At 34.5% G+C, this 22797-nt stretch overlaps 1 protein-coding gene and 1 non-coding gene across 6 annotated transcripts in view; one reads left to right on the top strand and one right to left on the bottom strand.

Annotated features, from left to right (window-relative positions):
- LOC106710700 (tensin) overlaps positions 1-20866 on the bottom strand; it is a 91315-nt gene extending 70449 nt beyond the window's left edge. For 2 of the 5 annotated variants that reach the window (XM_045679187.1, XM_045679191.1), the window contains exon 1: positions 20752-20865. In XM_045679187.1, the coding sequence (XP_045535143.1) occupies positions 20752-20838 (87 nt within the window). In that variant the 5' untranslated portion in view covers positions 20839-20865. Of the gene's footprint in view, positions 1-18026; positions 18142-20751 lie in introns of those variants that run through there. The other 3 variants (XM_045679184.1, XM_014502836.2, XM_045679179.1) reach the window with 2 other exon arrangements.
- Trnam-cau lies at positions 3198-3269 on the top strand. The gene has a single exon. It is a non-coding gene; the product is annotated as a tRNA-Met (tRNA).
- Positions 20867-22797: the final 1931 nt, after the last annotated feature.

Here is a 22797-nt window from a genome sequence, read left to right as displayed (position 1 = left end):
TGATTCTTAAGGAAGGTTTGTATGTATAATAAATGCATAATATAGTAGAGAAACACTGATAAATTTAAAGGTTTCTAATGTGAACGCTGTGAACGTTGTGTATAAGGACATTCTGTAGTAGGTATATTTTGCATTGCACCCGTGCTAAGCCGGGGCGGGTCGCTAGTTAAGAATATTGTAGTAATTTGCGGCAACATTTCCATTGTTTAATAATTAATTTTTCGAGAACGGTAATCAAACTTTTCTTATTTTTCAAATTTGATATACAAGACTAGAATAAACTTACTAATATTATAAATGCGAAAGTTTAGATGGATGGATGTTTTTTACAAGGCATCTCCATAACGACACAACGGATGCCGATGACATTTGGCTTGGATGTTGAACATAGTCAGGAAGAACACATAGGCTACTAACTAAGTTTTTTTTTTAATTCCACGCGGACGGAGTCGCTGGCAACACCTAGTTTATAGTAAAATCTACAAGTATCGCAAAAATAAATGCTTTTCTAATAACTTTAATAACGAACTTTGTCTCTTGAAATGACCTGACTATAGTTTTAATAACATGTACTAAAATAACGTATACTTTACGTGAAAGGAGAGGCTAAATAAGCTGATTTCAAGTAAATAGTCGACTTAATACACCTTACGAATAAATTACAAACTCAAACCATTCAAACAACAGAATGATAAGCAATGTTTGTCAACAGGTGGTCCAATTTATTATCACCGGAGACAATACTCTGTTATTTAAATAGTTTACTTATTTGGTGATTAGTATTAAATATACAACAGAGTATAGTATCAGAGGGTCTCACAATCTTTCTCTAATTTAATAAAGCATACCAAACGCCGTGAATTTAAAACTCATAACATACCTAAATTACAATTTTTATGGTTAATTTAGATAAAATATTTATACAGATTATACACACATTTGAATGTACATATATGTATGAGAATAGAATCTATTAACTACATTGGAAGGCAAATAGAAATATTTTCACGCATCGCGGCGCGAACACGCTACCAATATTTGTTACCTACTAAATTTGTTTCCTAGTAATGCGTTTAACACATTCCCTGGACGTGGACAACATGCATTATTCTGAGCAATGCGGCAGCATGTCACAGTCGTCGGGTCGATACATTTCAGAACTAAAGCCTTACTAATAATAATACTAGAAATCTAATCGTTTCTCGTTACTTTGCAGTTAATAAGCTATTTTTTATGTTAAATAAGTCATTTTTTGACTGTATATCTGAGTTTTAGCAATTTCACATCTACTTATAACTCCATCTAAAAATGTATTAAAACAGTCATCATCATCATCATCATCAGCGGACTATATGTCCCCACTGAGGGGATCGGGGCCTACACTAAGTTAGGGTTTGCCACCAGTGCGGGTTGCTTGACTTCACACATTTCTTTGATTTTTTTCACAGATTAGAATAGATTGCATCACGATGTGTTCCTTCACTGTAAGAACGTCGGATAAATGTACATCTATGTATGCAAAATCGAAAAAAACATTAGTACATGGCGGGATTCGAAAACCTGCAGATTACAAGTCAAGTGCTTAACCCCTGAGCCAACGACGCTATTAAAACATTGCTCATATTAAATATATGGGTTAAGTAAAAGTAACTCGCTTACAGGACAGTTACTCTGTAAATACTTTTTATAAATAATAGACGAAATGCTACAATTATAGATTTAAAATTGAAATCGGACACGAGCTGAGAAGACTAATACATTTCATGAATAATCCATAAAACGTTTGCAGCACCTGATATACGACATTCGATGTAATACCTAGGTGTCATTCAATCTCAATAAAGTATCAAGACGTATGACCCTGTGAACTAAGATGGAATGTCTTCATTAGTATGAGCGATTGGGTGTACGTGGTACAGCGCTCACATGAAAAGCAAGGCAGCTGTCACATACTATGTTATCCTGGTGTTTTATCAATGAGATGATGCTATTAGTAGTACTTTTAGCAACTATATTTACTATTGTCATCGTAAAATGACAGTATTTTGATCCGTAAGTGTCTGAGTTATGATAATTCTATTAAAATTAATGGATTGTATGTAATTGGCCCAATAATCCAATGAATTTGATAAATTATATACTTTTTGAAGTCAACTTTCCGAATGACAACATCATGTCTCATTCAAAACATAATTAATCTTTATTCATGTGTATTACAAAAAAATATATGTTTTACATATTTGTGCGATAAATTTTATATAGAAATAAAAATAATATAAATAGAGCACGTGTTGGTAAGGAATTATACTGGATAGAGCGCGTTAAACGCCTTTACATGCGCACGTTATCTGAACACTTCGTATTGTTCTGCTATTCTTAGACTCTGATAGCATTGTTACATACAGTTTTCTTACTTCACTCACGACATGTTATAAACGTGATGGATAATTAAACAAAGTATATATCAATTCATTTGTCTCTCAAGTATTATTTGAGTAAATGGTATCGTTATTGACTTATTGGGCTGAGCAAGGATACATATTTTTTTTAATTTGGTATATTTGGATCGGAGCATATTACATGTCTATGATAAGTTATCTTTAACAAGTTATAAAAAAGAATATAGCTGACATCAAAAGTTAAATATAAATACACTTCTGCAAAGTAAAAGCAAAATTACGAGCAAAATAAACCGCTGCTTTATAAAGTAAGGTTTTATAAAGTCGGCAGAGTGTTTCTAAACGAAGTTGTAGTTATTGGGTTAGGAACGTTAATTGGTGTATTCAATTAAAGCAGAGGCCTGTTTAATGTTGAGTGAAGTCAAGACGGAGAGCCGTCTTGTATCCCACCGCCTCTATTCGTCGCGACGGCAGAGTGCTCCCGCACACCCACTTAAGGATTAACACTTGAGTACTAGTATTTTAATTGGCACTTGAAAGTAGCGTGTAATTCTCTCACAATCAAGCAATATTTTATTATAATAAATACTTAGCTACAATAAATAACTCTTCTTGAGTAACTTAATGCAAGCTGGCTCAATTACAATTTTGTTAATAAATTCGGTTTGAGAGATATTTAGTACCATTAAGTTAATAATATATAAAATTTTTATACCAGCAGTGTGATTTTTTAAACTAAGAACACTAAAGATAAATATTTGGTAGAAACAGAAACAAATTTTCAAAAGTCTACATAAGAGCAGAGTGGCGCAGTGGAAGCGTGCTGGGCCCATAACCCAGAGGTCCGTGGATCGAAACCACGCTCTGCTAAGAAATCCTTTTGTACTTTTTTTCATTCAAATTCATTAAAGTATTTTAATTATTTTTAAGTAAACATAATTTTACGAAAGTGTTCTAAAAACTAATCTCTTCGCGAACGAAAATTAACTATCTATAAATTGTGAGATTTGTTACTTATCGAAACATGGCTACGATACGATATAGTTTTAGATATTAAGAATTATATAGATTAAAATAGTCTATTGCACATAATGTATGTTTAAAATTATACGATTAACCACATTTTAAAATTGCGTGACGCGCATTGTAAGATTAATATGGTAATTTACGATTGCATTTGTTATTCCCTAGTTCCAAGTCATTTTACCCTAGTGGTTCAGCGATAATTATGGGCACTCCCTTATTTTTCTAGGACAGTGCGTGGGGTTCGACCCCAACACCAGTCACGTGGCTTAAGCAACACGCACGCACCGGGAAGGTGCAAATAGAGATGCATTCTACTAATTATTTACCGTAAACGAATAAAAGTCATTGGAATAATTAATGTATTTTTGTTATAAAATATGCAGCTTTTTCATTAATTTATTTATATTACGTCACTATGAAATAAACAGTTGTGTTTTAAATGGGAATAACCCGACATATTTGCTAGTATCGAAGCATAAATTCTCAATTTTATTTATATATTCATCACCATTACAATATAACTTTACACGTTTTTTTTTACATTTCTTCTACTCGTGTAATAGCTATGTAATTTGTGTAACTATAAACGTATTCATGTTGTGTCATATCCATTCCAAATTTGCCAGAGGGAGCGAGGACTGACAGATTGCAAATAATCCCCGAGGACAAAGCGAAGCAGCAGCGGATAAACCCAAACGATTACCTTGATTAAACACACCGACCGGTCAACCGGGACGACACCACATGACTGCGAATTGAAAAATTCCTCGCTTCCCTATTAAGGAATACTTATTCCATTTCAGAATGGTGTTAACACCATCCGCAAATAGTTTAAAAAGCATCAATCATCAAGATAAATATAACGCGACAGTGTGTATAGGACATTTTTTTATTATTAGGTGGTAAATGAGCAAGCGGCCACCTGGATTCGCCGAAATAGCTAAACGACGGATGCCCAGGAATTCGTGAAAGAGATGTTGTTGCTGGCGTCTACCACTGTTAGGATATTCTAACATTTCAAATTTGCCCGACTGATAGGAGAGCAATGTTATTGGAGCGATTGATCAATTGTAAATAGGCAGTTGACGTCTTCCGTAACTCTCCCCGGAATGTTTTTTGTACCAGCTTGCGATTAATGTTACTAAGATGGAGCGCTCGCTTTTTCGTAGGTATAGAGAGATAGTCAATCAATCAACGCAGTTCACCAAGTTAATAAGTTTCAAACGTGACCGGAAGCGGGTTCATTGCTCGTGCACTCCGCATAATTTTTTGCAAATATCGTTTTGATGTAGGTAACTAGTTTCTGACAGTCATTTTGAAATTTTACTTTATATCTATACTCAAAAAGTAAGTTAGTTATATTCAATATCTATTTAAGCCAACATTAATTTAGTCTAAAGACTTCTTTATCAATTTACACATCTATAAGAAATTACTTCTGATAATGAATTGTTGTGTAATTAAAATACATAAAAAACAAACAGAAAATAACCGTAGATAAAACGTCAATTTATTAATGTCAATGCGGCAAATGACTAATGACACGACCTGCAAAAAGAAACATAAGGGTGTATTTCCACTGAAGCGGCTCAAAACGAAAGATACCAGAGCTGATTGCGGTGAAACGACAACACGATCTGTCACAAAATTAGCATGAAGTTTACCGTTAGTCCTAAGAAATCGCACCAATACACTGTTCCACTCGTATCTGAACAGTTCACCTTTGCAAGACATTGCTAACATTTAAACAACTATTTTGCATTTACTAGTTAGGTTTGCGGCTTATTGCCACTATAAAAAAGAGATGGTTAATTTTTCTAGTAGCAAAATTGAAATAATGTAGTAGATTACTTATTTTTTTTTTAATTAAAAAATTTAAGCCGCCACTTCTCTGGGTTTTGTTTAAAAGGAAGATGTTATAAAGATACAGGTTAGTGGGAATTTTAAAGAAATGCCTAAATCAAAGTAATAAGGATGTTTCAGAAGTTTGAAAGTTGTGGATAGTTCACTAAATACCGAGGAAGCACAGGGAAACTTACAAAGTCTACGATATTGGATACGAGCCAACAATTTGGAAAGTTAAAAACAAAAAAGCTAAAATAGAAATACAAATCTAAGAGCTAACTTTTTTAATAAACTAAAGAAATAATTGAACCTTTAAATTCCTATTTCATACTAATGTTGTAAAATGAATCGGCAGGATTTTCAGAGAACTAATATATTTTCTTTGTCAAATATTGTAATATTTCAAATCCTAATAAGTTGTAAGAGTCCCACTACAACGACAACTATCTTTTAGAAGTCTTCGGCTGCAACTTTTATAATACGAAAAAGACAAGCATATTTAAGCACATTTCTAACGAACATGGTCAAACCAAATATGGACAGTTTTCTCTCGAATTGTAAGATGAGGATATTTAATTGAGTATAATGATAACTGAGTAGCGCAGTAGTAAACGTATCGTTGGTAAAAAGACAACAAATTAATAACAGGAAATAACTTTTTATTAGTAACAGTTGGTCGGTACGGAGCCATATAGGGTGGGTAGAGTGAAAGTATATAACATGCCAATCTATCTGACATAGTTAACGTTGCACAATCTCATTTCAATTAAAAAGTTCTATCACCACCTTTCTAATATAAATTGTAAACTATTTGTTTGTTAAAAATTTACTGCTGACTTATAATGTTAATATCAAATAAAATAAAATACCAATTCCATTGATATAGTAGTAAAACACAAGAACTAACGTTGTAGTAAAATATTGAATATGTTATCGCCAAAAACGATCTAAATTCTATGTAAAAAGTAACGAGAGAACTATTTAGCAAACACAAAATCGGCTATTTCTGTTTGTATATGAAGCAACTGGTAGAGCCGACTGGTATATGCCACGCGCGTAATGGAGCTTATGTTGACTTATTTATAACGAAAACTTATACGGTTGCACAATTCAATAATGCGTCCGGATATTGCGGCGCAATGTGTGCGCCCGCGCAGGGCGTACGGCATACGTGAAATACTTTAGGGTGCGTCCAGATCTGCGCGTTTTTATTTTTTGTAGAGTAGCGTTACGGAAGAGTTCGTGAACGGGACGCGAGCAACTCGCAATCCCCGGCTAGAGTGTGAACGCATCTTACACTCTCCGCTCCCTCTAACCCTTTGATTTTTCTCTTTCTTCGCAAGATATGCACTGCTAGTATAGCAGCAATATAATTAGTTTAAACATTTCCTGTATATATTCTGGGCGTTTTTTTTAGTCCTACATAATATCTTAGATGTTTATTTAAAGTGAAAATAAAGTGAATAAATATAAAATAAAGTGAACATAAATTAAACTCGTAAACGTAAAACAGTGTGAAATTTCGTAACACTAAAGTTGATGGAATATGTTAATGGGAAACGTAAAATGCTGACATATTGACGTATAGTTCGACGGCCGATGCGTTAAGTGATCGCTTCATGTCAATTAAATAGAGACGGAGATGTAGTTAGTGAAGGTGTTTCCTGTTGGGTCGATCAGCCTATCGATGGATTCTATGGATTCGATCGGCCCAATGGGAAATACCCGACAGTGGAAACCTACTGTAATCACTTGGCAAGCTTACTAAGTATTCAATTTACATTTTTTGTAAACTTCTGCTTTGATGGATGCTTGATTACTAAAGCTGTCACCTGTCAACATACAAATACAGCCAAACTATGAAATATCACGGATAGGTATTAATAAAAATGCGTCTTTATTTCTTTATACAATTAAATTTATATTAAGTTTTATAAGTAACCGTCAGTAGTCATAAATAGTACGCTAGTTACGTAACTCAAATCAAAATTCTATTTATCATCGTTAAGGACATTGTGATAGACCTAACTTCAATTAAATTAAATCTTGTCGGCAATATATACGGGTCCCATTCAATGAGGATTACCGACTGATTCATTATTAGTTAATAAGAAAATAACATATATCCATTCAGTTTATGTTCTCCGGATTGACTTCAATCGTGGAGATATTTGTTTGTTACGTTTGGGTTTTGATCAATTTGTGATAACCAAGGAAGAACTTTTCAAAAGTTATGACATTTTTTATGTCAAATAAATTATTAATTATTAATAATTAACACGTTAGCTGCGAGGCCATTTTGGCGGAACTTTCAGCCAGTGCGTTTGAGGTCTGTTCGTGGCAAAGTTGAACTTTTTTCCAGGGCTATTGAGGCCTCTCCTGCCTCACAAAATTATGTTTTCGAAAAACATTTTTAAAAAGTCCAAATTAGACGATATTTGCTTGAAACTTCACTCTTATGAACTTAAATATGTGCATAATATGAATCTAGCTTCGCCTGGAGTTAGGACGTTTCGTTAATGAATAAAGTAAAATTAAAAATTTGTCATCGGTTCTGCCTCAAATCGCACTGAAAGGAAGGTCAATTAATGCCTCGACTAGTGATGGGATTAAAAGAGAGTTGTAGTTACGATGAATGTTTATTGAGTATTAATCACTGAAAATGTTTTTCATTGAAACATGGTAAACAAAAAGATTTGTCACACTGGACACAAAAAGTCACAATTTTTTTAGTTTTCTTAGCAGCTTGCGTGCCACTCAATGTCAATCTTAATTTTTCGTAGCAACCTACGCAGTGCTTTCTTTGACCACCTCTTTGGAATAAATGATCAGCACATTTGCCGATAGGAAATCTTGAAATAAAATATATATTTTAGATCTCTTGTGTGTGTGCGTGCGTGTGTGTGCGTGCGTGTGTGTGTGTGTGTGTGTGTGTGTGTGTGTGTGTTTGTGCGTGCGCGTGTGTCTGTGTGTGTGTGTGCGTGGCTTTGTCTGTGCGTGTACTTATCCGTTCATCGATTTTAGGCATATATGGTACAAATTATGCCCTAGCGCGTAGTTATTTTACTATACCTGAAAGGAAAGGAAATTTCCTTTTTTTTTTATTTGAGTTTTGTTGTTTATTTTGGATTTCGTAAGTGTTTTTGCGTTTACTTCTTTTTGTTTTTTACTCACAAGTGTGTTGAAAAACATAGTATGAGGGAGCATGATGATTGTTGGTCGCTCGGTTTTCTTGTAGAGGTCGCCTTTGAACAATGCCACCTCGCACGCAATAATCAACTTTGCTACCTAGTAGCATAACATACTAATATATGTCTTGTTTGCGTTTACGTTACCGCGTAGTACATATGTGAGAGTGTGGGTCTGTGTGTATGTATGTATGTACTTAGTCTTACTAATTTCAGTATAGCAGCCGTGGCCACCGAAGAAACAACTCGAACTTTCCAAAAGAAGATAAGACTTCCTACTATTAAGGAATCTGGAATTGTAAACCAGAAATATAAATATAACATTAAAATATATGAGTAATAGGTACATCAAGTTCCATGCTGCAGCATTAGCAAAACAATCCACACTTAAAAAAGGGCAAAATTGCAAAGGGGATTTTTGTTATTGAAATATTGGATTTTAGTCATGGTGTGACGAGAGCAAGCTTTTGCTCTCGTCTCAGCAAAAACATTCAACGTTCTCTGTACAAAAACGATGATCAGCACACAATGGTAAAAATTGCCACTATGGACTAAACTTCGAATGGAACTGTGACTTGCTTAAAATAACAGTGAAGAATAATCCACAACTGAGCACACATTTTAAGGCAACACCCATGTGCAAAACAAAATAATGATGGTAATTGAGTATTGTTAGTGGTGAATGTGCGTGCGTGCGAATATTATATTAAGTATAAGACGTATTAATCGTGCTATTTAAGTAGAATTAGTTAATAGTAGCTTGGCTATTAGTGTTGTGTTTCTGGCTCGTAAATACATTCTGTGTCCGATTTATGCACTTTTGGTTCATCATAGACACAGGCCACCCCCTTAAAATTCAAAGTTGCAGTAATTTAGGTTTTGTATGGTATAAGTAAAATTTTTACCGAGGTCAACATAGTTTCTCATAACTCCAATAAACATTTTCAAATAAGTCAGATGAGTACTTCATCTGACTTATTTGGTATTATTGGTTTAAAACGTTAAGGATTTTAAAATAAAGTTCTACGCTCAATCTTTAATAAATCCTGCCAAAACGTCCTCGAAACTCGAAACGTTATCGAAACTTTCCACAACACTAAGCTAGGATGCGCGGCGCCCGCGCCGCCCGCGCTTCGTGCAGTGCGGCCATGAGGCCTACAAATTTTGAGATAGATTTGACCTCAATCCGCACTAGGCGTAATTAATTTCTTTTCAGTGCGTTTGGGGCCTGTAGGACCTCATTTTTATCTAATTACGCCATTGGGCTAGACATCGCAAGAGAAACATTTCTATATATTTGACTCTGTCGTACTCATAGAAATACTGATCTAGTAGCCTCCCGCACAGAGCGAAACAACCCGATTTTGACTGCCGCACCAGCGAGAAGTCACGCTTTGGGTCTGTTCTGCCTCAATCCGCAGTTAACGTGTTAAATCATTCGATTTATAAACTTGAATATTAGAACATGTTAATAACGAGGCTTGTTCGTTACATGTTTGACAAACAAAATATTAAAACCATAAAGTATGCTAATAGCATAAAAAAATTAAGGTTGACAAAGAAATTTCTAGCCGAAAATGGAACATTAATTGCTTGAGCTGGAAAATGGGAGCACAACGTCTGTGAGCCACAAACTAGTCTGCGCTTTGTTTGTGCGGTGTTAAAACCTCATCGTGACGTCAGCTGTGTGCTCTTGTGAGGCCTACATCCACGCCTTGCGCAAACTAATATAACAATATGTGTTACAATTATATCTCACTTACGATAACGCTATTATTTCTTGAATAATTCATTTCCAACCAAATAGATACCAATCATAATTCACAGCAGTATCTTTCTGATTTATTCCGCTGTGTTGGGTCCAAATAATTACAATAGTTGAGAGCTGGCAGGAACCTATTTGTGTGACTTTCCTCCTATTTTACAGTAACTGTGTTTAAATTTTTAAGAGAGATATTCTCAAAAGTTAAGCGATACAATACAACTACAAGGGAAGAGTCTAGATGATCGTAATCTGCTTAGCATCGCATTTTTACTGCCACAACCTGATGTAACACTTGCTACTCCATTTTTACTGTTTCAACTATGAAAACATTGTTATTCATTGTTGGATAAAATGTAATTCCCATAGTTTAGTTTCAAGTTAGAAAAATTGCTATAAATGAAGCTATAAGGTAAACCACAGCAAAGTGGACGATGTTTCTTTTTGGTGAAACAATGACAACGCGCATTGTCTTCGAAACCAGGTTAACGATAGGAATACCATAATAGTTGTAAAAACAATGGAAAGTAGGTACATTTACTCATTTCAGATGTTTCGGTGACAGTGACTTGTAATTTATAACATTACTTTTTATTGTTTGAAATAAATCTAAGAAAGGTTTTTCACCTTATCATCTACTGTAAACGATTTTGTATTTTATAAAAAGCTATGAATACTGCCGATATTAGAAAAAAAATCGATATTAAAAAGGGAAGCAACCGAAGCTCATACAATTGATATTAAAAGCGTCTATTGAATTAATTTGTGAGCGATGAATAACAGAAAATCAATTTTTATGTTATCTTACCTAAAACCTTAAAGGTATGCTAAGATATAAAAAGTGTACTTATAAAATTTCAGTACTCTAGGCATCTCGTTATTTATTTAATAGGAAAAATGTTGATAAAATATATTTTCAAGTAATATCAAGTTGGAAAGTTTCCTGTCTAGTTTTCGAGCGGAATTTACAGGAACATCTAAAAATCAAAGATCATCAATTAGTTGACAAACAGTATTGTAGTCATCATGTCATATCTGTCAAGCACATTTGTTACTCTACTTAAAGCTGTTCTCGTCACATAAACTTCCAGTTATGCGGCAGTGACAACTTAATTGTCCAAACCATCAACGATCTGAATGATTGAAGAGAATGACTCGACGATAGGTTTGCGTTGTCACTTAAATCATACAATACAATGTCTGCTATAAATCTCATTCTATATTTATTTTAGATTATTAGAAAATGTTTGCTATAACTGCCTTTACTCATAGTCAGTCTCTTAGTAAAGATTTCTCATACTAAGACGCTGAAAGACTAGTAGAGCAGTGAGTCTCATTCTAATAGAACTTTTCTGCGTACACCAAAGACTAACCGCGGCGCAGTATTCAGTTATTAGTATAGTAGTATTTATTAGTTTTATAATTTCTATTATTAATTAGTAATTACTGACAGAACTTAACAAACACACTTATTACTAAAAGTCAATTACTTGTCAGTGTTACCGAGACAAAGTTCTTTGCAATGGCTTTTCAAATAATAATGTACGGGGAACAACAAAATAAGTTTCTTAGGAAGTAAGTGATTCAACCGTGATTTTCATTTTATTAACTTAACGTTGCGCTGTTATAAAAAATATAGATAAAAACTGCTCACGTTGAGCCATTTTTCAAACTTCAAGTGATAAGAAAGGCACGGACTGCTCATTTTCACATATTTGTCTTGACTTTTTTCATATTTTTCAAAATGGATAAAGTACATCGGTAATAAAATGCTACAATGTACAAAATAAAAATTATTACATGACATGACAATAGATATTGAGTTTACTTTATTGATGTACAAAAATGTATGTTGTTGAGTATTATTAAATTACATGAGAATGTATGTAGTTTTTGTAGCATGTCTGTCGTTTGAAAAGGTTATTGACACATCTTATACATATCATTACAGGCGGCTGTGATTCATGCGGCGTGATATTTCAAAGTTTATGGCCAACATCTGCTTTAGTATAATTCGCCCAAGTGCTATTTGGGGCATGATTTTGCTCCAAAAAATAAAGGAAGTCTTACAGACAGAGTTGAGAATTATATGGAAAATTTAAAACACATTTAAATAAAACAAGGCCGGCATCGAGTAAAATAAATATTTTGATTAACAGTATAATAAAAAAGTTAAATGAAGCAACAATAGCCTAGTCAAGAATACGGTTTAAAAAAATCTCTTTGAAAATCAAAGTCGTTTAAAAAAACAATAAACGACAACTCGTACTTAAAAATTGTGTGTACACATTGAGAAAAAAACCATTGTGAAGGGTTAGTACTGTAGCGGTTTCGAGTACCATAGTAAATAATGTTACCCGCACGGATTCCAAGTCAAAAGTCGTGTGCTCCAGGTGGCCCGTAATATTTTTAGATTGTTGTTCATGAACGAATAAGGGAATAAATTTAGTTTTATGACTTCCATTCAAACGTATTGATTCATTGCATGGGGTTGTTTAAATTTAACACTTATGACTGTGAATCAAACGCCTTTAACTATACTACGTAGACAGTTACATATTTTAGAATTCATAATCTATTTAAAAAATAATAATATAAGAAACATGTTTATGAACATATTCTAGAACTCATAAAAAATGTGAAAGCCCTTTATTGTCACTCGGTCTTATTGTTATTTTAATGGATTGCAAGTTGACTGAATAATTGTAATTTTCTACAGTTTTTTGTGTTACAATAAGTAGGTATAACAATGTTTGTAATTAAAAGCTAACCCATGTTGAGTGATCGCGCTTGTCAGGTGGCGCGCGTGCTCTGTGAAGCGTGCTATTTTTTTGGAGGTCCACTGCTCGCTGCCAGCGACCGGTTTATGTTTCAGTGAGGAAACTAAAGACCACCAGTAACACGATACCAAGCATGAAATAAAATTAGACAAAAGATAAATATTTGCATTATTTGAACGTAACATTGTCAGAATTGTTACTTTCAAGTATAGTTGAAGGTCAATTAGATGGTAATAATTGAATAAATACGTTTTTGTAAACAAATGTGGTGTAAACAGTGTTGGGTGGTCCGTTAAGAAATGTAAGTAGTGGTTCCCACGTAAACCAGTAGTCGGCAGAATCCCCGAACCATTGCTACAAGTCAAACGACTTCTTTGAAAAGTATTACGAAGTATTGATCGATTGTACGACAAGGTTAGCCGGAGCTCTCGACCACGTAACGTTGATTAAAGTGAATGAAATTCTAACCCATTTCTCTCAAAAAGTAGTGCATTCAGATGATTTGTCTTCACTTAATTACGTTCACCATGAATTGGTTCTTGTTTTAATTGGGACAATTTTAATATATTACATTTTATTTAAAACAGACATACGACCAAATAAAATGTATATTTTTTTATATTTATAATAATTGATATTCTTAAAATCCCGCGACTGTTGGAAGTGTGCATTATTTTACTTTTTCTATAAAAGATAGAGGAATTGCTAGAAGGAAAAAATAGCCAGAAGACTTCTATTCTCGCACTTATTAACTGAAGCACATCTCTATTTTATGTCTACGTCTTTTGAGCCGACTTCAAAAAGAAGGAGGTTATCAATTTGTATTTCTTTATGTGTGTTACCACGTAACCCCACTCCTGGTGCTTCGACTTTGATATTTTTTAAATCGAAAGGTAGTGCTTGCAGGTGGGTCCCTTTTTTTTATTATTGTTTTTGGGAGAATCCAACAGTATTCGTTGTTGATTAACAAAAACCTAAAGGGGCTCTAGATCATGTCCGGTATCTCTATAGCTAAAAAACCTCTAAAAAGGTAGTGCTAAGACACGGCGTTAGGTCACATTTTCTGATAAACATGTGAAGGTCACCAACTAACAGTATCTATCTTCTACAAAAAGTGATCTGCGGATATGCGAGCCGCATCAAATGCGTACAAAGGGCATTTTAGATCATTGCGCCAATTGACAAATTGCAGCAATTACGTATTACATTATCTGTAATAGGTGCCTGTGGCGCTCCCGTCATGTTCATTAGAGGCATCATTAGGCACCTGTAGTTGCATCTCTCGTACCGTACTGTGCGGCCGCTACACCACTTCCGCTAACAAACGCTTGCGACACTTCCTGTATTTTGTAACGTCCGGCTTGTATTACGCTTTAGTGAAATTATTATAACCCAATTCGAATCTTTACCACTTGTATGGCTGTTGTTTTTATATCAATACTGCAAATAAACGAGAAACATCTTAATAGTTTAGAAAAACTACTCGAAATAAATACCAACCAAACTTTTTTCTTCTTTTTATACGACTCAAGTTATTAAGAGAGCACAGGGAGATTTTTATTTCGTTTTGTAAACAGATATAATCTTCGAAGTATGCCCAGCAAAGCGACTTAAGAACGTAAGAAATGGGACAATGCGGTGACAAAGTTCTTTGTGCGTTGTCGTACGAATGTGGTTTAATCTCGTTCCCAAGGTCCGCGGCAGGCGCGGTCGCGGTCGCCTAGTCTGCGGGCTGCGGGCTGCGGGCTGCGGGCCGCGGGCGCTCCGCAGGAATGCGCACTAAATCATCGCGTATATCCGCCGCCGCCAAGCCGCCATGCAACGCGGCTGCCGGGCCCCCGCTAAGAGCTTTCGATCTGCACTGTACCACGCTACCCGCTGGCCCGCTACCGACCCGTATTCACGAGATCCATTCGCCACACATTTACGTGTCCCATTCATAAAGACGACCGCTTAACTATTGCTTTTATGGGCAAGGAAGCTAAAGCTATCACTTTTATTACATTTTTCCTTCGAAACTGAATTATGAATAAAAATATGTAACTTCTCCCTTTAAAATATATAAAAATTATATTTCAATGACGGATTTGTTTTTTTTCTGTCCTGCAAAATTTAGGGAAATAACCTTTAGCTTTCCTCGAATCTGTGTATTCTAATTTGGTACTCTATTTGTCGTACAACTACAAAAGTTGTACAAATTACAAAAAACAAAACAGTGCACTTTTTGGCATTTGTTATAAACTAATCTCCCCATAATCGATAAGCATTGTTTGAAAGGATGTAAACAATAAGGAATAACGTATCATTATGATTTAACTAATTGCACGGAGGCCTTAGTCTCAAAGCGTCGCCGACACACAGGCCCCATTGTCCGCTCCGTACACCGATAGCCTCGCATAGCCTCTCTACGAGCCGCACACACGATCTTAATTAACTTATAAACGCGAGATAGACAAGGCACAATGACTTCACTTTATACAATACTCATCTGCAACAAATAACATCCATTATCGCAATTTTATTAGAGGAATGTATCTAACGGCTTAAGAAACGTGAGTGCTAAAAACTTCCATTTTATCCGTCAACTCATTGAAAGCTCATTAAAAGTTGTAGACAGTACTCGAACTCGCTACAAGAAAGAGACGTTAAGTACTTATTCTTCTTATACTTGATATAAAACTTAGAAAGTTTAACCTAGATTTTTATATAAACGCTTAGGGAGTCAAAAACTTGGTAACTTCGAACATAATACAAAATCTTTCTATAACATATATAACATTCTTTCTTCTATAACATCTTCCCTTTTTATCACGCTAACGAAGTCCATTGACTAAAAGCTTTAAAATCACAAGTCATTCGATACTGTGAAAGAATGCGTCAATACAGATAATATATATTGCGACGTGTTACTTTCTTGTTTTACCTATAGATAAAATAGATTAAGTTGACAGTGAACTTGGGGCGATGTTTACCAGTGTGTCGGCGGCCGCGTGGGCGCAGGCGCTGCACTTGCGTTTGCGCAACATTCGGGAAGTCGCTCTCAGTGTGCGCCCATCGCGCCGTACAGCCCGCGGCGGCGCTCGGACCATCACACATTAGCATTCTACCGTTAACCACACTCGCCAAGGCAAACTAATGATGTCATACACACAAAACAATAGCGATATAACAGCACAGGGGAGCCCGCGCTAACAAAGTAATCAATGAACACTTTACGAACTCTTAAACATGACTTTAACAGTATACGAGTAGTTACTTTTTGAAGCAATGGTAAATACACCACTGTTGTCTGTAGTTACTTAAGTCACATTAATACATAACTTCATTTGAATATTTTTAATAAAAAAATAACAAAGTTATCAAATAAGGAAAATAAGAAGAAATTGAATATTTTAAGAACAGTATAAAATGTTTTATAAAATGGAAAATACATTTTTGCAATAGTTTACATAAAGTGGCACAATTGCAACCAATAAAAAATGATATTTATTTAAATTAGTTGTTGCATGTGAAAATTGTCGGTTAAAGTTGAGTGATAACAACTTGTTTATTTCAATTGATAAACTCAACCTTCTCCGAAGAATATTTATCTGTTTATATCTATACAATTAATAAAATTGTAGTGTTTGCTTGTAACATCTAAAGAAAAAATCATATTTCCCCAACACTTGATTGAACGACGATGAACATTTTGGCTTGTTTATCACGAAGTCAATTTTTTAAAATTTCTATCTTTCCGCAAATACGCCTTTGTTCCGGATAATCTTCGAAACGGGTGGAATGATTTTGACGGGACTTGAACTGGAAGGTAGTTGATGTATGTATGCGAGAGTAACTTAGGCAATTTTTTATTATAATTCCGTGCTAACGAAGTCGTAGTGTTGCATACAATAAAAACAAGAATTTCATTGCATTTAATACAAAAAGTGATTAATATTTACATTTCTTGTGTAAGAAGTGCATTATAACGATAATACTATCATAGCGAGTACAGTTTGCTGATAACACTGCTCTCTCCCGAATGACCTGCGACTCCTCAGTTCCTGAGAGACGCGACATGCCACATTATCATTTCACGCTAAACACACAATACTTCATTATGACACTATACAACATATTACTATTTCTACTGTATTTTTTGCAAGGATTAAGTTTTCCTCTATAACTATTAAACATTCTTTCGGTAGCAATAATTTTCAATTACTGTATTGAATTTCTCAACAGGTTAATGGCAAAAGACTATATTGAAAATGACAACATATGTTATGCTTATTTAAAACATAGTAACTATGTTAAGAAAAGCTGGAGTCATTGTTAAGGACACAACAATGTTGTGAAAGGTTGTTTGTTACTTAGATTAATAGATAGCCCCGACTTAGCATTCGGTTATCTGACCACAGCTACTTGATATGCATGTCACGGTTGCCAAGACCTCAGATAGAATCCCGGAATTGAACTATTTCATAGATTCCGTAGACCTCTATACCAAATTTATTGACATAGAGGATAGATTATTTAGATAAAATATTGCCGTAAAAAAATTCAACAAAGTTAGTGATATAAAAATTAAAATAATTTATATTGCAATCAATTAATTTACCTGAAAAAACTTATAATGGTTAAAGAGGGTTCAGTGTTCCGTATACTAAAGTAGGGATAGGGTAAGGGATGACTCTTATTAAGGTACTATCGAAAATATTCATAAGTAAGGTTACTACTCGTATTTTGACTTATAAATAATATTGATCTTTAATATATTTAAAATGTAAACGCGAAAAATAAAGTATGTGAACAGGTTACGATAGTTTGTGTGTTTATAATCGCCCAGATAAAATTGAATTCTTAAAATGTAATTGTAATTAAATAAGACTAAATCTCTCGCAACCTGTTCAAGTTTGTTTATCCATCCAGATAACATGCATAGTTTGTTCTATGTTTTATTATACTAAAAGTATTCTAAAATCACTGCTAGTAACATAAAAATTATTAATTTCTGTGTCAACATGAATAATATTGCGTTAATTACCTGCGATATAAGGTGCAGCGGCTCACTCACCCTGCACGCGGGCGGCGGAGACTCGTATCCCCACAAACAGTTCCAAGGCATTTTTCCTTCATTATTTTATAAATAAATATTTGTTATTTTTTTATTTTTTAATATAAAATTCTACTACCCAAAAACTCAAACGCCATTTTTTGTTTTGCAAAATAAACTGAATTTAATTTAATAACCGGAATTGTTTTTTTTATTATTGTATCTAAAAGAGAGTCTGTCGGAATAAGAGTATGCGCGGTAACAGCAAGTGAGATGAGCGAGCGACGTTGAGCTCGACCTGCGGGCGACTGAGCCGCAAACTTCGAGGTGCGCACAGCTGATGTGCTCTCCCATCCCTCACCGTAATTCTATAAATTTTACTTTTTACAAAAACCCGTCCTCGATTTCGTAACCATAGCATTGTTGACGGGATAACAACGATTAACTTAATGACAGGAACATCGCAAACATTTCAACGTAACAACTGTTTAATAGCTCAGTAGATAACTAGTGTTATTAGAAAAGATTTTGTATTTGATATTGATAATTATTGTAATTTGGATACTTACAAACGTAAAGTTAACGGTTGATTAAGTTAAACAAATGTTCTCATACTTCCAAATTTTCTAATTTAAAACCAAATTATTGTTGTTTGTTTAAAATAGTTTTTTTTTATGAACCTGAGTAGGTCGGTAAGCGGTAAGCACACATACATAATAATATTCAGGGTCAAGAATTACATATCGGATAAAATTAATACTAAACCACAAAGTGAACACAGAAGGAGTAGTCCTTAAACAGATAGAATAGACAGACGAACACGCGTGGCACGTACATTTTTATAGCCGGACAGAACATTAACATGCACGCATGATTCTAAATCCATTAAAAGCAATCAGTTATATTATTGAACTAAATACCAGAATTATCTCACAATTATTGTCCCACTTTGACTCTCCAATCAAAAATGTTACTCGGGAATCACTTAGGATGTTTTTGTAATGGGTTCATTGACTATATTTTAAAGACGATATAAACAATCCAATAGAGTACCACAAATAACAAAAATAGTAATGACTTAAAGTAATTTTTATGTAAAATAATTTATATAATATATTTTTTGTCAAATCTATTTTATATTATCATCCCAAAGATGTAGAGTAATTTAAACCAATTTAGACGAAAATTTAACTTCAAAGCTAGATCGTAAGTTGAGTGTTAGGTACAGAAATGTTTTTGGAAAATGTAAAATGGTAACGAACCTACATTACATTCTACAGAAGTGGAGTGGCAGCGACTTGCGCCTGCCGACTTTTCGACCATGGACAGCTCCAAGACATTTTTAGAAGATTATTTTCCGCACTTATATTTTCATGCGCCGTACGTTTTTAATATATTTTAACATGATTTAAATTACATCGTTTGTTACTTGATATTGAATTAATAATTGTAGTAGTAATTAAAACCAAGTTAATGTTGCAATACAAATCAATACAATAATATTTAAGCCGCATTAAATACGTTGTAGAAAAGTGCTGCGTAAAAACGGATAGTGCGTGCAACAGGATACGAAAGCGTACACGTGCGTGCGTGCGAGCGGCCGCGCGCGTCGGGACTGGGACTGGGAAGCCCTGTTCCAGTTAGCTCCCGTGTCCCGTGCGTTTGTCGCAACCCCTCCATTGAATTAAACATTATTTAAAATCTGTAATTATCCTTTATTTAACGGAAAGTGCGTAATAATATCATGCCCGAAACAAAGTGGTGCAGGCAGACTCCGGGTGGTGGAACGCTCCGGGCATCCGTATAGTTTCTTCTAAACTTAGACTCAATTAAAATATTAGTAGATAATTAGATTGTAATCAATAACATTGAATTTTCAAGTAAGATATTTTATTTTGTAAACAATATTTTTGTGAATATTTTACGTTTACAAGTTTGCAAGAATTATTTTTATTAGGTATTGTGAATGAGGTAATTTCACAGTAATTTCGCTTCACCTCGATAGTTAGTTTACCTTACCTATTAAAACACGGTGTATTAATTTGAACCTATTAACTGTTAGCAAGGTCAACGGAGCTCAATCCTTTTACTGTGTAGCCGCGTATAGGAACAGTATTTGCCCGACTCAAAGAGGGTAATGTTTTTCGCGAGTAGGAATACATAAATGTATACATGTCCGTTCTATCATTAGCTATGCTACGTATTTTTTCGTAAAATTTCAGAGATTAGGACAGTCGATTTTATAAGTTCTATGGCAAATTTTGGTAAAGGTGGGAGAGAGCCATCAACAGCAGTAGACGTTGCAGAAAACGGCCATGTCGGACGGAAAATAATGATTGGCTAACACGGGAGAGGTGTAATTTACTTATCATTAGTTCTCCTTCCATTTAATTACTTACTCCTCTTTCTTATACAAAAAAAAATGATAACGCATCCGTATTTTATGACTGTTTGCTGTAATCACATAATGCAGTCCTCATGGTCTACGCTCTTTTGAATGTAAAGATGATATGTAGATTCGATTCCCAGTGAATGTAGGGTACTGTGGATCTTTTGGCCTTTGTCATTAGTTTGAACTCGAGATTTACTGTGATCGGGATAGTACGGATGTGTCATAATTAAGAAATGCACCTCACATTCCTTAAATTTTATACTTCGTATAATTTTTTATTAGGATATAAAATCTTCGAATGCAAGAATAATCAAGAACACTTACCTTTGTAATATACTTCTTTCTGAACTTAAACACAAGCCAATTCAAAACCATTATACACAAGAGTGCGAAAATAGCAATAGAATACATTAAATCATAGAAAACTTATTGATTTTCTTAATAGCGAAGAAAAAAACAAGTTGAGGATAGGATAACAAGGAGTCGGGTGTAGGGGCGGCCGCTACAATGATCGAATATAAACTGATTCAGTAGAGCACTCGGGGCACAGCTCCGGCCGCCATCGAAAGTGAGCTTCGACCTGTTAATGATAATTGATACTAACTAACCCAGATGAAAGTGCATAATATGACCTATTTCCATACTTTATAGATAGGATTATAGCATATGCAACGTTTATGTCAAATCAGTTTTTGTGGTGAAGCAATTTTAGTGTTTACTTATTATATTTGTGTATAATTTTATTGTAAAAATAAAACCACTCATCATTTAGATATTAATATATTTTCGAATCTAAAATGTACAAAAAAATACAACTTAAAGGTAATGTACTTATAACGCCTGCTTCTGTCGATGAATAAAACAAAGACGACTCAAATGTGTCGCGAGACAACGCTAGTGTCGGCTTCGGTAATTGACCATTACTGCAAAACGACCCGGAACAAGCTATTAGGAACGAAAAATAAAACAAGCCACACTCATACTATACATTTCTGAATTATTTCATTGTAATTATTTATATCTGTTAGATAATTTAATTTTGTATTATTCGATTTCTTTACCAAAAATAATAAATTCGTTTTCACTAATATCAGGGCGGTTGTGTAAAGGCTTCGATAAGACATAGGTGTACCCACACGGTTATACAAATTTCGTTTGTATGTTTTATCTTTGTACATAAACGTAACGACCTATATCAATTTTTTATTTTTAATCAACCATCACTTTATAACAACTTTGGTTGTGTATTCTAGACGTAAAAATATATCGTACTTTAGCTATTTACAAATATATAAACATACATACATACGATGCGTAGAAATGCAAAGCAACACGAGAGGCCTTATATTTTACATTCAAGAACTAAATAACACAGACTTAACGACCACCCGCCGGCAAGGATTCCCGCTCGATGCTCGACGTTACACCGAGACTAGTGCGACAGTTGCTATTATGTGCTCACGTGTACTCGACGTGAACACTACCGTACTTTTACGATACGATACTCCTTAAAGCTGACAAATATATCCCACCCGTAACACAGTGTCTAACACGAATCACAATTATAGCTCTAAAATTATTACAATTAACACATGAATTCGCTTAAATCCTTCGGGCGGCTGGTCAACATCTAAGATCACTCGTAATGTTCTAGGAAAACATAAATAGCTTAGATAGTTTGAGTGTAACATTGTACAACAACTGCGGCGTATACACGTTACATCTAAACGCATTGAATTCATAAAGAAGCCCTGTTGCAGACGACAGGCCAAGACAAGAGGTACGATTTTATACAAAAAATAAAATCAGTATTGTACGGGAACGGGATCACCTCCTTGTGTTAGCAACTGTCATCCATCGATCCTATAAATACATTTATCACACATAATCTTATAAAAAGGAATCGCAACGAACCCTCGAGGCCCATCACACTGGTTACAATACACATCTTATGCAATGAAATGAATGTTTAGTTGGCGCTAATTATGTTTTCCGTATGAAACAAAGATTCCCGTACCCATCAATGTTTCCCGACATTGTACCGAGTGATCGCTAATCATATTCGCTGCCCCCGCACAGAGCAATAGGAGGGCGCGACAGTTGCGACCCCACAAAGTTCATCACTGATCATAATGCAATCCAAATTTTAACCGGTTCAATGCACTGGATGGAAATTTTGGACCCTAAAAAATAATTTTTATTATTTACTCTGTACGGGAGCTTATACGCCTTAAAATTAGAACAGTGTCTTACATAAAATTTTGAATAACAGATTATCATATAACATTTTGATATATTGTAGAACAAGTATCTCATGAAATCGTAATATAATTAATGTAAAATCTATTAAGCTTACACGTAACATACTCG

The sequence above is a fragment of the Papilio machaon genome, chromosome 1, assembly GCF_912999745.1.
Source record: "Papilio machaon chromosome 1, ilPapMach1.1, whole genome shotgun sequence".
Classification (NCBI taxonomy): domain Eukaryota; kingdom Metazoa; phylum Arthropoda; class Insecta; order Lepidoptera; family Papilionidae; genus Papilio; species Papilio machaon.
Note: the sequence above shows the minus strand (reverse complement) of the source record. Positions and strands in the feature narration are given on the sequence as shown.